Source organism: Delphinapterus leucas, chromosome 1 (genome assembly GCF_059928025.1).
Source record: "Delphinapterus leucas isolate spDelLeu-1000000601 "Yukka" chromosome 1, BTC_Dleu_Yukka2, whole genome shotgun sequence".
NCBI classification, from domain to species: domain Eukaryota; kingdom Metazoa; phylum Chordata; class Mammalia; order Artiodactyla; family Monodontidae; genus Delphinapterus; species Delphinapterus leucas.
Window position 1 is genome coordinate 164,206,254 of NC_143129.1, and position 15,999 is coordinate 164,222,252.

Below are 15,999 nucleotides of genomic sequence, written 5' to 3' on the forward strand. Positions count from 1 at the left end.
GCTTACCCAAGAACTTACTATAAGTGTCACTCAAGGTCACATCAGTATTACATGGCAGAACTGGAAACCAATTCCTCATCTGGCTGAGTCAGATCCTATGTTCTTAATCATCAAGCCATATTTGCCTCTCTCAGTTCTTACAGTGGGGGTTCCTAGGCCTTTCTTATTCCTGACCCAAAGCTCGAAGAGCCTGACAGTTCTAAGACTGTTCTGGGTTTTACAGAGTCAAGTGGAGGGCTCTCTTCTCTTGAGCCTGGTAAAGGGGAAGGCCCGTGAGTTACAGACTGAGGTCCAGGGCCCCAGGTGTGGCCTGAGACTTAACAGCGTGTGGCTATAGGCAGTACAGAGACCAGTGGTTCCCCAGAACTTTCTGTGGAGCAGCTGTAAGCTGCAGACCACAAAGACCGTCTCCCCAGTGAGATGAATCAGTAGGCTTTGCATTGTTCCTGTCTCCCACCGTCCCCTCCTATTCTTCCCTTCCTCTCCCACCCCTTCCTCTCCATGAGCCCACTCCTCACGCCCAAACGGAAGGCAGCAGGGATGTTTAAGATGCTGCAGACCCTCTCAGGGCCTCTAGAACAAAAAAAGACTGAAATAATCCTCCTGACCTGATGGGGGGCGGCCTGGAGCAGCACCTGCCTTGGGTGCCACAGTTCCCCAGCGAGGAGGTAACTTCTGGCCTCCTGCCCAGGAGGAGCCTGAGACTGCGAATGAACGGAGGGATCAGAGTGCGTGCGCATGCGTGTGTGTGTGGGTGGGTGTGCGTGTGTGTATGTGTGTGTGTGATAGAGGGAGAGGGAGAGAGAGAGAGAGAGAGAGAGAGAGAAAGGGAGAGAGAAAGCGAGCGAGCGAGCGAGCGAGCGAGAGAGAGAGAGAGAGAGAGATGGGGAGCAGAGTGGCAGGTTTTTGCTATTGGAGCATTTTTGTAGCCGGCTGACTGGTTGCCCCCAGGGAAAGTAACCAGTGGAGACTTGTGGCGGAGGCAGTGCGGGGAGGAGAGCAGAGAGGAATGCGTTCTCCTGGGGGCTGTTTCCTCCCGGAGCAGGCAAACGCTCTAGTCCCAGCTGGGACTGCTCCCACTGACAGCTGTTTGGGGGCAAAGCCCCTCCCCCATGGCAAGCTCCCTGCTGTTCCTGCTCCTGTCACCTTGGCAACGGGCTTCTTTAGGCTCCGCAAATAGAAAAGGTCCCTTATGCCCTGAAAAGGCGTGGGTTGGTGGGTGGGGGAGGGGAATAGGAGGCGGAGAGCAGAGCAGAGAGGTTGGGCTTCTCGGTGATCTGAGGACCCAACCAAGGAGGGCAGAAGAGGCGCAGGCTGCAAGGTCCCATGGGCCTGGCTTCCAGAGGCGCCAAGACCTGGGGGAGCTGGGCCACAGCTCCTGATAGGAGGCTTGGTCCTTGGAGTCCTCGTTCTAGTGGCTAAACTCAAGGCCTTGGATGCACTTGCAGGCTCAAAGGTGAGGGGAAAGTGGCTGCCAGGAGGGAGATGCTGCGATAAAAGAGAACTGTCCCGTCATTGAAAAGCCTGGGCCCTTTTCACACAATTGTGCTCCAGATGCCAGGTCTTTGTTGTGTCTCTTCATCCCTCCTCAGACCTCTGGAAGGAGAGAGAATTCATTGTTGGGAAGGCCTGCCACACAGCAGCTTTGTTTTATCACAGAGAGGGTTCTGTGTCAGGGAGTGGTGATTCTGTCTGTGATAGGTGGGACAATGTGATGTGTGCTGATTCCAGGACTCTTGGGTACCATATCTCCCTCCCAAAGCAGCTGTAGGGTAGATGCGCTTTTACTTAGAGAATCCAGCAGAAACCAAAACACGCATGTGGGCCTGTTATCTAGCTGGAATCAGATCCCCTACAACTTTGATGTTCAAATCATGCAACCAGCCATGAAAGTCATTTCATTTATCCACTGTAGGATCAGATTTAGATTACTAACCATCTCCTCCTTATACTAGGGGGGAAAAGCCAGCAGATATCAGAGGAGGATTTTTATATTTTGCTGAACATTTCTCACCATGGGTGTGGGGGGGGGTGAGAGAGAGAGAGAGAAGAAGCAGGCTGTGTTCCTTGGAACTGTTGAGCATCCCTTCTTTCCTGAAATCCTTCACGCTAAGCTCCTATTATGTTACTTCCATGGTTGCTGCCAGTAATAATAATTATTACCAGTTAATGAACAACCACGTTCCAGGCACTGTACTAAATGCCTAGCCTACATACCTCATTTAATCCTCGCAATAATTATTCATCTCACAAATGAAGACGATATGGCTCAGAAAAAAATAATTAACTACCATTTCCATATAGCTTTTCTCTCTTTAATTGTTCAATTCAGCTCAACAAATATTCATTTAGCACCTATTAGGTGCCAAACGTGATGCCAACCATATGGGCGTTAGAGTTGAACAAGTGTATAGTCTAAAGAGGGGTTATGGGAATTTGAGTCGTGCCTTGAAAAATGAGTACATTTCCAGAACAGAACTGAAGGGGGATTATCTCGGCTGGCACTGGGAGGCACTATGCCCAGGGCGGCCATGTGTGCCTGTGACCATCTGTGTGTGTAGGTGGCCCTGCTGCCCCTTGCTTTTCCCTGGCCCCACTGCCATTAGCTGTGGGACTCCCAAAACATTCTGTCCATCCCCCTTGTGTTTGACTTCAACACCTACGTTTTCAGACACCTGCCACCTGTCCACAGATGACTTCTCAATGCGTGTCCGTCCCTGTCCTCCCCTCTCCCCAGAGATTTCCAACTGTCTATAGGATACGCGCACGTGGATATCACCCCACCAGCATACACATTTTTAAAATTTGGAGATTCATAAATAAAACAAAAACAAAAACCCGGAAGTCTTCCTCTTCAGAAAGGGCCCCCTTTCCCAGTTCCTGGCTGCTGTCCACAATCATCAGATATTCCTAGACTCAGACTTACAATCTCAGGGTTGTTTTGACTTCATTTTCCTTCATCGGAGAGGCAGGGTGTTATAATGGGAAAAGCATAGACTTTGGAGTTAGATGTGGTTTCAGACCCCAGCTTCATCACTTAACTAGTTTTATGACTGTGATCAAGTTACTTAATCTCTGTAAATCTCGATTTCTTCATCTGTAAAACAAAGATGGTTATATTTACAACAGACTGTAAAAATGGATGAGGTGGCCTGCAGAAGTGATCAGATATCTACCGAGTAGGCTCACAGTAGATATCCGTTCCCTTTCCCTCCTTATTCCCACCCTCCATCACCGCCCAGTTTATCACCAGGTTCTGACCATATTTCCTACGTGTTGGCTCCCGGCTTTGCTTAAGGCCTGCTGACCATACGAGGCTTAACTGACCACAAGAACATCCTGCTCATAGCTGCCAGAATCACCTTCCTCAGAGACTCCTTTCTTGTTTAGAAACCTTCGCTGGGTATTTATTTCCTACTCTGTCAGTCACAGGAGGGACTCAATAATCAGCACATTAATGACTTCTGACCGTCTGACTCTGGGGTGGGAGCCTTCAAGACCCCCCAATTGCCCCTTGAACCACTCTCATTGCTCCCAGCTCCCTCACATAGATCCTCTGCCTCGCTTTCCCCACTACCCCCCGCCCACCTTTGTAACTTACTTGACCTGCACAGACCTTCTACGTCCCCACCTTCTGGCATAACACTCCCCCTTCGTTGTCCACTCCCCCAAGATTACCTCCAAAGTTCTCAACAGCCCCCAACTAACACTTGAAGGCTTGCCGTTTCAACTTGAGCTCGCTGACTGCTCCATTCACTCACCCGTCAGCATTTTTTGAGCATTTGTGAGATGCAAAGCACCATGCCTCATCTGTCAGTTGAAGCCAGCTTCCCCGGAACTTGCTGCACTGTGGAAGTCTCTCAGAAACAACTCTCTCCTTGCTTGTAAAGTGGGAATACCACCCATTTGCCTCAGAGGCTTATTGTAAGGAATAAATGAGACTCAAATTATGAGAATGCTTTGAGAAGTTCCAAACAATATACAAATAGCAGGTAGTGTTTTAAGAATAGCTACCATTTATTGTACATCTTCTCAGTATGAACAAAGGCAGGGAACCTCTCCTCTTGGTGGTTGAAGCATAATATTCCATTTGATACTGACGACTACTCTGTGGAGTATATATCACCATTTGCAGAACAGGAAGTCAAGATTCAGAGAGGTTAAACACTTTGTCTTAAGTTGCACAGCCTGGAGGTGGCAGAACCAAGATTCAAACCAGATCTGTCTGACTCTAAAATCAACACCTTTAGCCACTTATGCTGTATTCTCATCCCTCTACCAAGGATGGGTAGTTTCTTTTCTTTTCTGTTTTTGTTATTTTGCGGTACGCAGGCCTCTCCCGTTGCGGAGCACGGGCTCCGGATGCACAGGCTCAGCGGCCATGGCTCACGGGCCCAGCCGCTCCGCAGCATGTGGGATCTTCCCGGACCGGGGCACAAACCCGCGTCCCCTGCATCGGCAGGCGGACTCTCAACCACTGCGCCACCAGGGAAGCCCGGGTAGTTTCTTTTCTAATGCTGCAAGCTGCCTTATAAGGAATCCTGCTCACAGAGGATATTTGGTGGTTTTGCCAGGTATTTGCAGAGCAGGTCTGAAGACATTAAGCCATAGACAGCCCACCATAGAGTGCCCCTGAGGTCAGCAACCCTGTTTTTGTAAACTTGTTTCCTCTTATGGGGAAATTCCCTTAGCTCTATTTCCCCTCTCCTATTCCTCCTACCCCTCAGCCTGGAAGGACTGCATCCAGGAAAATTCACATGGCTATTGCTTTCAGTTTTCCTAAAAGGAGCTTTCTTGTCTACTTATGTGTATGTGGGACTCTGACCTCTAGAGTCAACCTCAATCTCAGTCACTCCCCGAGGCCTGATCACATGAGACATCTCTGGAGATGAGCAGCCTCTGGAGAGTGCTGGCATCATATAGACCCACCCATCATTTTGCCTCTTCTCTGGCTGCTCCTGCATAGTCGTCCCGGGTTCAGCTGTACAGGATGCCCTGTGGGTCCTTGAAAGCACCGGGGTATACAATGCCTCCAAGTCTTCCCACGTGCTCTTCCTTTCAGCATCTTCTGAACTCTGAGTCATGCTAAACACTTCCTTCCTCTGGGAAGCCTTCTCTGCTTTCCTTCCCAAGCTGAATCCCCTTTTCTGTGCTCTCAGTAGTCTGTGCTTATCTCCTGTCATAACATTTACCAAGTTATACCGGGAGTGTCTGCTTTCCAGCTATCTCTTTGACCAAACTGTAACCTATTCTAGGGACCATGTTTTAGCCAGCACCAAACATGGTATTTGGTCTATAGTAGGTACTTAGTAATGTTTGTTGAGTGAATGAATGTTTGAAAGTATCTCTTCACTTAACTCTCTAAACCTTGAAGAGTAGTGGGTTGTAAAAAGTTATGCCATTCCTCTCTCACAGGCACCCTCCTCTCACCCATGGTCCAGGTAACTCCAAACTCTAGTCAAGTATTGCAGATCAGAGAAAAATAAGTGTTTGAGCAAACCTCCAGCCTACAGCTGGGATGCTTGCAGCTCCCATGTACTTTGAGACAAGTGTCCCAGCATTTCTGGACAGTGAGCTGCTTCCTGCGTCTGTGAAGACTTGGGATCAACCGAGATCCATTACTGATCACAAGTTCTGGCAGTGGATGCAGCGAAGGGGGCGTGCCAGTAAGCCGTCGCAGCCAGCCCTCCTGCATGGGGGCCTTAATCCTCTTGTTGCTAACAACCAACTGTTTGGGGAACAGTGAATTGGTCTCTTCAGATTCTAAGGAGGCCGTCAAGGTTAGAGCACCAGATGGGAAGATGAGCATTGCCTGGAGTCTCTCCTTTTAACTGGGCCCTAATTTGTTGAGGCCCTAGGCCTGCCCCTCCTCTGCTCCCTGACAGAAAGGGCTGATGAGGACTTCCAAAGCCGTGGCTGAGGTCCCATGGAACGAACCCTTTGTTCCTTAGAAGCGGTGAGCTTTCCAGCTGCAGGGGATGGGGAGCCAAAATAGATACAAGCGAGAAATGAAGCTACTGGACTGTAGGAAAAAATAAAGGTCCAGAGTGATTTCTGTGCATTCATATTTCATAAACCGATATGCCCCATCCTAGCTGTAGTGAAGAGGGATGTGGCCTCCTCTGGTATTGTGGCTTCAGTGGGAAGTGCCCACCTTCACCACCCCATGCTGAGCCGGGAGGGCGTGGGAGAGGGAGGAGAATCCATCGATCTCACCAGGATCAGCAGCAGACAGTTGCTAAGCATCCACAGACGTAGATTATTATGTGGAAGGGAAAAGAAACATTAAAAACCTAGTTCAATTAAAGCACATCTTTTAAGTTTAAAAAAAAACGTAAAACAAGTCTTTAACTCAAAAAGCATCTAGTCTGGTCGGATAGATAGGAAATAAACTCATAAGAGCATAAAAGTATTCCAGTTTAAGACACCACTGATTGTGAGACACACCATTATTTTTTTAACTCTAAGAAAGAAAAGCACTACCAATTAAACCAACATCATCCCCTGTAATATGCATCCCAACTCAAAAGATGTTAAAGTGGAGGTGGGGGGCTAAGAATCGATTTTTAAGAATCAATGAAATACATATACAAGATAGTACATGTTAAATCACAAATGAATCAAAGAAACAAAGTGTTCAGGACTTCTGAGGGAAAACCCATAATTGAGGGTTAAGGCAAAGAGAGAAAACACGAGCTGAGCCTGGGCCAAAGAAGCTTATGCTTTACTGAGATCACTGAAGTGGAAGGAGGGCATTCCAGAAAATGGAAGCACTGAAATCAAAGCCAAAAAGGCACGGGGGGAGTGATGTTGTACAGACAATGAGCAGAGAAGTTAGGGTGGGTGAAGGTGAGGGCAGGAAGGTGGTGAGCAGAGGTTGGACAGGAGGAGAGCCTTCAATAAACCAGAGTGCTGATAAACCCAAAATGGCCAGGCTTCCCTGGTGGCGCAGTGGTTGGGGGTCCGCCTGCCGGTGCAGGGAATGCGGGTTCGTGCCCCGGTCCGGGAAGATCTCACATGCCGCGGAGGAGCTAGGCCCGTGAGCCGTGGCCACTGAGCCTGCGCGTTCGGAGCCTGTGCTCCGCAACGGGAGAGGCCACAACAGTGAGAGGCCCGCGTACCACAAAAAAAACAAAAAAACAAAATGGCCTGTGGGGTTACCCACATTTCGTCCATATTCTGACTCTGAAGAGGAAAAGTTCTGCGGGACAAACAAGCTGGAGTCCCACCGTGTTGTCATTCATTCATTCAGCAATACTGATTGAGCATCTACTAAATTCCAGGCACTTTGGAGGAAACAAATCCTAAATTCTGCCTATCAAGGGGAGATAAGTCATTTACTGAGATAACTATGAGGTATAGGTATCATCGTTACTCCCACTTTAAAGATGATGGCACAGAGGTTCAGGGAGGTCCAGTGACTTGCCCAGCCTCCCACAGGAGGACAGGGACGATGAGAATTTGATTTATGGCACTCTAGACAGTATGAGACAAGGCACAAACTTCCGTACAGGGGACAGTGGACAGAAAAGATTGCTTGGATCAAAGAAATAATAAAAATTGAAAGGTTAGTTTATGTTGTAAGAAGATCTTGAATGTCAGGATCTTTAGGTAACCTCAGATAAAGGAGAGTCCCTGATGGCTTTTAATCAGGGATCAGATCTGTGCACTAGGAAGATTAATTTGTGATCTATCTACAAGGTGGATTATAGAGAGAAGAAACAGGAATCAGACCAATTAGGAAGCTATTAACAACACTTTAAATGAAAGGAATTAGACCCAGGATAATGTTTGAGTTAATTCATGGTCTTGGCTTTTTATTAACCTTGAAAGGTTAAGGATGTACACTCCCCTCAAAATACCCTGGGGTCTTTGATCTATGCACTTATCGAAGCCATCATGAACTTTGTTTCCAGCCTTGCCATATACTAGCATCATTTGTTCTAAAACAATGGCCTTAGGGTTTCCACATGCAGCACGGGGTCGGGGAGAGAGTGGGACAGAGAGGATGCCCCAGGATCGAGGGCCGCGAAGCCAACAGTTGCCTCTCCCAATCTTGGTAAACAAAGGTGTACTGCACTTAACTACACTCTTTATGCTCTATAGATCTAGACCCTTCTTCTCTAACCTTCCCTTTTCCACCTTATAAATCCTGAATTTTAAACTCTTTTCCTGTGGTAGCCACCCCCATCAGATTGTATAATCGCTAGTCCAAACCTCTTGTCTCACAGTTAAAACCCCGAAGCCCTGGGAAGGAAAAGGACCCATCTCAGGCCACACAGCCAGTGGATAGCGGGACAAGCCTCTAACTCTCCTAGCCTCTCTGAGCCACACCATCTCCAGCTCTCAGCTCAGACCGGCAGCCCCTAGAGGGACTCTGTTCCCCCGGCAGGAATTCATGGTTTTGTAATAAGGGAGAACAAGTTTTACTTGTGTCTTCAGTGACGCTGCCCATCATTCTGCAGAACTTTTTAGCCTCTAGAGACTAGCCAGGCACTTCATGGCATCTGCGGTATCTCTCCAGTGTCCTAACAACGGTCATCTTAAAAATCCCTGATTATTAAGTTTGCCTGACTAACAATCTTGGCCTGATTGTTAAGTTTGAGCTATTCAAGGTGAAATTAGGGGACAAGGCTCAGGGTGAGGTCAGGGGCGATTCGTAATCACCAAATGCCTGCAGGTAATTCCTATTTGGACATTCTACCATCACCTCAAGCCCCACACATTTCTCTCAAAACCTCATGGCCGTCCGTGTTTCCCCCTCCCATCTTTCCCTGTCATCCAGGTTACAGCCCGTGGGCCAACCATACTCCCTCCTCTGCCTACAGCAGTCAGTCACCAAGGAGCATTTTGTTTCTCCTTACCACCTCGTTTCTGTCCTCTCCTTTCCATTCTTATTGGCATTCTGCTTGGATCTCTGTGTTGGGTTGTGATGAGATAGTTGGAAACTTGCTTGTAAATGGACAGAATTCAAGAAAAAAGGTACCTCCCCTAACTCTGTTTGAAATCTGCTTACTTTGCACCTGTGTCACAGGATCCTTTTTAAATGTTAGCTCAGGACCCAGAATTTGCATTCCCCTCATTGGCTGGGAGCCTTTGGTTGTAAAAATCCATTTGTGAGCTTCCAGCTGTGGCCCTCTCTGCTTTTGCATGGCACAACGTCTCTCTGCCGGCCCTCCAGCTGTGGGAGTCCCCGCAGAGGACAGCTTTTAGGCAGGACAGATTCAGCTGAGCAGCCCTCGTGCTAAGCGGGCCTGGATGCCACTAGGCAGAGAGTGAGCAGCTTGAGGACAGTCAGTCTCTGAGCTGAATTTCCTGAGCCCCTTCTGTCTATAAGGCATGAGCTGGACACAGGATGATAACTAAAAAGTATAAGGATCCTCACCTCAAAAAGCTAGCCTGGTTAAAATGGAAGAAGAGAGGACAAGCAGCAAATGGCAACACATGAATTCCAGTTCAGGACAATATGTTTGTTTATTTATTTATTTATTATAATTTTTTTTTTTTTTTTTTTTTTTTTGCGGTACGAGGGCCTCTCACTGCTGTGGCCTCTCCCGTTGCGGAGCACAGGCTCCGGATGCACAGGCTCAGCGGCCATGGCTCACGGGCCCAGACGCTCTGTAGCATGTGGGATCCTCCCGGACCGGGGCACGAACCCGTGTCCCCTGCATCGGCAGGCGGGCTCTCAACCACTGCGCCACCAGGAAAGCCCTCTTTGTTTGTTTGTTTTTTTAGCCCCCATCTAATATTAGGCATCATGCAAGGTTCTGGATAAAGAGATATGTGATCGTTTCTGATCACGAGGGGTTCACGATCTGGAAGGGAAGACAGCCAAGAAACAATTATAATCCATTGCGAGACGCGTCATTATGGTAGAGGTGAGCCCAGGATACTCAGAACCTAAGCCAAGGCTGAAATAATCATTTTACTTATCTGATTGAATATATGAATTAAATGGCTGACGATGGCCATGGGCCAGGCACTGTGCTGTGCACATTATGTCATTTTTCTCTCGTTTTATTCGCACAGCATTTTTCTTCTTTCATCCTTACAACTTTCTGGGCAAGAACTATTTTTGTTTCTGGTTCTCAGACAAGGCAGCTGAGGCCTAGAGAGGTTAAGCAGCTAGCCCAAGGTCCCCCACTGGGTAACAGAAGGAACCAGTGGTCCATCCAAGGCTGCCTCCCCACAGAGCCTGAGGACCGTGTGTGCAACTGGCACTCCCTGGAAGGGGCCCAGACTGAGCAGCAGTAGGGTGAATAAGATCCAGCCTTACAGAGCTGGGCTGGGCGATGGGAGCCTGCACCTGTCGCAGGCCCAGAGAAAAGCGAGTGAAGGGCGTGGAGGAGAGAGAACATAGCACACTGCAGAATCCAGTGTTTCTCTCAGCCGCTGGAATGATCAAAGAAGGCTTCACAGAGGAGGTGAGCTTTGCATTGGCCTTTGAGGGACAGCCAAGGGCCCAATGTTTCGGCATAGGAAGAAAGCAAGAAAACAGAGAGAGAAGGCCAGGCCATGGCAATGGTCCGGCCAGGCTCTAGGGGAAAGAGGAAAGAGATGAAAGCAAGAACACCGAGTTTGGAAAGACTTCTTTATGTGGATGTGGGAGGGGGCACAGCAGAAGGTGAGACCGAGCCATGCCACCTAACCTGGCCTCCCCCTCTTCAGCCTATGCTCAGCTGCAGCCACACCAGCTCCTCTCCCAGCCGTCCTCAAAGCACCTGCAGCCCCAGTTTGGGATCCAGCAGCAGCAACAGCAAGCATCACAACAGCCGCCGACGCCCCAGCCATCACGGCCAGCGCTCCAAGCCCCGTCCCACCCCCAGCTGGCCTCGGTCCCTCCAAGCCTGGCCCTGCAGCCCGGCCCCGAAGCCCATGCCATGCCGCTAGGCCCAGTCCCATCCACCCTGCCTCTCCAGTGTCCCGCTGCCAACCTGCACAAGCCTGGCAGCACTCAGCAGTGCCACCCTCCCACGCCAGATGTCGAGCCTCACAATGGATACCCTGAGGGCCTGTCTCACACCCCTCAACACAGGTTCCAGCATGCCTCGGCTGTCATCTTACAACTGCAACCTGCTTCGCCAGTGGTGAGTAAGCCGAGCCCGAGGTCCAGGGAACAAAGCGGGAGGACACGGCTCAGGCAATCCCATGGCCCCCATTTGGATGTGTGTCTGGGTGGGCTGAGTGTTGAAGTCCTCTCTGAGTAGTCCAGGAAAGAAAAGGGGCCTCTCCCTAATTTGGGGCTAGCTGAATCTTAATGTCCTTGCCTTCTACCCAAGCTCCATGGAAACGGGGGACGTGTCCAGGAATGTAGAGGCAATTCACGAGAAGATCATCTCTGTCCTGTCCTTTAACAGCCCCAGCAGTGCACCCCCGATGACTGGAAGGAAGTGGTACCTAGAGAGAAGAGTGGGCCTGAGACTCGGTCTGGCCCACCACCGCATCAGCAAGCCGTCGTCACTGCCATGCCAGGTGGCCTGCCTGTACCCAAGAGCCCGAACATCCAGCAGTCCCCAGCTCATGGTATGAAGTGTAGCGGGGCCCTCGGGGGAGGGGAGAGCATTGTCTTCCTTGCCACCCCCTGGCACATCTCACTTGGGCATCTAGAATGGGAGGGAAACTACTCCAAGCCCCAAGAAGCAAGAAAGAAGCTGGGTAGGTGGAAACAGAGAGAGGGTTGAGAAGATGACACAAGGACAAAGAAAGGGGACCCAGAAGGCATAAAGGAGAAAGAAAAGGAGAATTGAAAGTTCTAGATGAGGCTTGTCTGTCATTGCTGTCAGATGTACCTGCATATGCGTATGCCGGGTTGAGAGTTCACCCAGGGATCCAGTTGTCTCAATCCTCTGCTCTGCTTGGTATGAGAGTGTGTTCTTGAATTTGGCAATATGACAAGGTGGCTGCATAGTGCAGAGATGAGGGAAATGCTTAGGGGGAGCTAGGAGGGGATTCAGCTCACGGAAAGCATCTTTGAAGGAACGGTGCTCAGCTCTGGGATCCCCACCTTCTGTCTGTGAGTGCTCAGGGACAGGCGGGCTTCTCCTAGACCTGGGTTTTAGGAGACTCTGCTGATCCCTCTACCCTGACGAGAGAATCACAGCAGTACCTCTGCCTCCACAGTGATCCCTTCGCTTTCCTTTCCTTCTCTGCCAGTGTGCACAGCAATCTTGGCCCAGATCTCAGAGACATTCTGGGCCATGGGCTGCCTACAACTCAGGGAGGCAGTTCCATCATTGGACTAAATGTGTGCTGGGAGTGGGGTGGGGAGAGCCAAGAGAAAAGGGGTTTGGAAAACAGAAGAAGGAGGAATGAGAAGAAAAGTACTTGGGGACAAAGTAGTTATAAATGTCCTATAAGGAATGGAGGATGGACTCAAGGAAAAGGAAAGCAAACGAATATGAAGAAAAAAAACATTAGAAAAATTAAGAGACAGCAAGGAGGTCAGCATTCTCTTGGCAAACTTGCAATGATAAGGAGCTCACCATTTTGAAAAGCAGCCCATTCCATTGTAGGATTGCTCTAATTATCAGAAAGTTGCTCTTCAAATTAAGCCAAAATCTGCTCTCGTGGAACTCCCACCACTGGCTGTGATTCTGTCTTGTGGATTGTCCATCTCCTACAGTGTGTATAGACAGTTATCATGTCTCTTTCCTCTCCCCCATTAAAAAAAGAGAAAATCTCCAGGCTAAATATCTGAGATTTATTTCCTTTTCTACCTATCACGCATCCAGACCTCCCATTCCCACCATGCTGATCATTCTTGTCTAGCTACATTCTACCTCTCCACTAATTCCCTTAAAATGTGATCCCCAAAATGAAGCACATTAATTCCAAATACAAAAAGCCGCTAGTCACCCTAGGTTGGCACCTAGACTTAGCTTTATAAGCCCTTCAAGGGACAGAGATCTGCATGGTATAGTAGAGAGGAACTAAAATTCGTTGAACACCTATGTGCCAAGTTCTGCTCTAAGTTTTCCTTTACTCATTCATGATAACCCTGAGAGATAAATATTATTGTCCCCATTATTTAGAGGAGGAAACAAAAGCTTGAAGAGGCTCCAGTTCACACACCTATGAAAGGGCAGCACCATGATTCTGGCTCCAGGGGTAATTCCCTTACCTTCCTTCAGCAGGACATTGCACCTATGGCCCCACGTTAACTCCCCTGACCCAGGGGAATGATACCCTTAGTTCACCGAGCACTGTGTCACCTGAATTCCAGAGGGGTTGGGTTTGGTTTTTGTTTCTGTCTTTGTTTTTGTGGTTTCTTTTTACATGGATTGCTATCACTTCAGGTCTCCTCCATCTCAAACTTGTACAATTTATATTGTGAGCCAAAACATGATTAATTATATCTGTTAAACGTTATCTTGTGAATTTAGCCCACAGTTCCAGGCTAGCCAGAAAATGGTAATAGTTAACAGCTAACATTTAATGAGTCCTCTCTACCAGCTTTACATGCATTTCCTCATTTAATCCTGACAGTAACCCTCTGAAGCAGGAACTTTTATCATGCCCATTTTAAAGATAAGAAAACTGAGGCACAGCAAGAATAAGTGGTGGGGCAGGAATGTTTTATATCTGAATTTTGTCACTCATTATACTAACTCCTCTGCTTAACTTTGCCATCTGTAAATTATATAGCGTGTTTTCTTTGTCTTTAACCAATCTGCTGATAGAAATATTGAATAGGACCTGACTGAAGACACATCCCCTGTCTGCAGGTTGGTGATAATCAACAGCCTTTGTTCAAGTATTTGTTATCCAACAACCTCTGAATGAACTGACATTTGCCTCCCTTTCTTCATCTTGTCTAGAAAGCTCTCAAAAATCTCTTTCTGAAATCTAATCTAGATGATACACATATAACAAAGCATCTTGCTCCTGAGGTTCTATCTCATGAGAAAAGTAAGTTTTGCACAGTGGAAACAATTGTCAACCTCCCAAGATTTAAATATTCATTCTGTATATGTTTGAATGCCTGCTCTGTGCAAAGTACTGTGGGGTGGGAGGTAATAAATGCATAGAGAAATAAGGTCTGTACCCTACCTTCAAGGAGCTTAAAGTCCTCTGGGAAAGATGAGAAGTGCACAGGAAAAAAATACAGTAAAAACTAAGATATGATAAATGGCATAGAACGATTATGGGTAAATGCTTTAAAAGGTAAGAGAGAAAAGTTACTGCTGAGTAGAGATTATCAGGATAGATTGCACGGAGGAAGTGGCATTGTTCTAGAGCGAGGGTTGGCAAACTACATCCCGAGGGCCAAATTCATCACATCACCAGTTTCTGTACAGCCCGCAAGCTAATAATGGCTTTTACATTAAAAAAAATTTTTTTAAGACTCAAAAAAAGAAGAATATTTTGTGATACAAGAAAATTATACGAAATCCGAATTTCTGTGTCCATAAATAAAGTTTTATTGGCACACAGCCACATTCATTCATGTAGTGTCGTCTGTGGCTGCTTTCCTGCTGCAACAGCAGAGTTGAGTAGTTGCAACAGAGACCACATGGCCTGCCAAGTCTAAAATATTTACTATCTGGTCTTTTACAAAAGTTTGCCAGCCACTGTTCTTGAGTCTAGACCATGATGGATAGGTAGGACCTGGACATGTGGCAGTGGGGAGAAGGGACTAATGAAGTAAAGGAAGGGAGGCAGGAGTGTAGGCATGTTTGGGGGACAGAGAGGCCGAGCATTCATAGAACAAAATGTAAGTGTAAGAAATGCAAAGGCAGAAAGGGGGAGGAAATGTGCATATTAATGAAAGAAGGCTTTGAAAATTTGAAAAATGGGGTGGGGAGAACGAGGGAAAGAGAAAGGGAGCAAACTAAACGATCAGGGAATATAAAATAAATGTAAAATGTGGAAACAAAGGTAAAGGGATGAGGCCTGAGGGGAAAGGGTTGGTGATATGAATGCTAAGAAAGGTAAGAATATGAGAAAATGTTGGAAATAGAAGTCAAGCATGGAGAGAGAAATTCGGGGCAAGTATTCAGCATAAAGCCTGGGGGATGGGGGTGCAGTGAGACTTGTGAGTCTCACAAGCTCTAGTATATCTACTGAATGAAGGTGCTTTCCCGACAATTCAGTTTAATCCAGCGTGGTTTAGGAAGAGAAGTAACATTTATTGGGCTCCAACTGTGTGCCGGGCACTGCAGGCAATTTGTATAAATGCCCTCAGTTAGCCTGCACAGTAAACCTAAAGAGGAGGCATTAGCCCCGTTTATGGAGGTGCAACTGGGTCACTTTGGTCATTACTTAACTTCTCTGATCCTCAGTTCCCAGTGGGGAGGATAACAACTACTTGTGGGGCTATTGTGAACACTGAGAGGAAGTGCGTGCATGTACGGCTTGACACATATTCAGCACTCAATTACTGCTAGTCGTTATTCTTCCTGCCTCCGACTTGGCCAAGCGGGAGTCCACCACCGCACGGGGGACTTTTGACGGGGCGAGAGCGGACATTGGTGTGGCGCGGCGCCCGTCTCCTTAAACAGAACCCTTACGTACCTAACCGGCCGCCAGCCCCGCCCTGCGCCTTCCGGAGGGCGCGGGGCGGGGCCGGCGCGGCCGCACAAAGGAAGCGCGCGGCCCGGCTTCCGCGCCGGCGCCCCGCCTCCCTGAGGCCCCGCCCGCGCGCCCATGCCCCGCCCCCGCCTCGCCCCGCCCCCGGCGGAGGCGGCCGCGGGATCCCTGCCGGGACGCGCCGCATTGTCTCCGCGGCGGCTGCAGCCCTCGAGCGCCCGCCGCGCGCGCGCAATCCGCCGCCGCTCGCACCCCCGCCCCGGCCTCGCGCCCCCGCCGCCCTTTGTGGACGCCGGCCCGGCCGGTACGGTCGGATGCGCCGCGGCAGCCCCGGGCCCCGGCTCGGAGGCTCGCGGCGGAGAGGAGGCGGCCCGCCCGGGCCCGGGACCCCGCGCGAGGCGGCGCCCGGCCGAGGGGTTGCGTAGGCCCCGCCCGGCCAGGCCCAGCCGGGCCCTGGACAGGTCAGTGCCC

At 49.0% G+C, this 15,999-nt stretch overlaps 1 protein-coding gene across 5 annotated transcripts in view; it reads left to right on the plus strand.

Annotated features, from left to right (window-relative positions):
* Positions 1 to 15,999, plus strand: part of PHC2 (polyhomeotic homolog 2) — a 101,867-nt gene that overhangs the window by 62,869 nt on the left and 22,999 nt on the right. For 4 of the 5 annotated variants that reach the window (XM_089896573.1, XM_089896571.1, XM_022575160.2 and 1 more), the window contains 2 exons: positions 10,669 to 11,087; positions 11,358 to 11,523. In XM_089896573.1, coding sequence (XP_089752699.1) covers positions 10,669 to 11,087; positions 11,358 to 11,523 — 585 coding nt within the window. Of the gene's footprint in view, positions 1 to 10,668; positions 11,088 to 11,357; positions 11,524 to 15,682; positions 15,990 to 15,999 lie in introns of those variants that run through there. The other variant, XM_022575161.3, reaches the window with a different exon arrangement.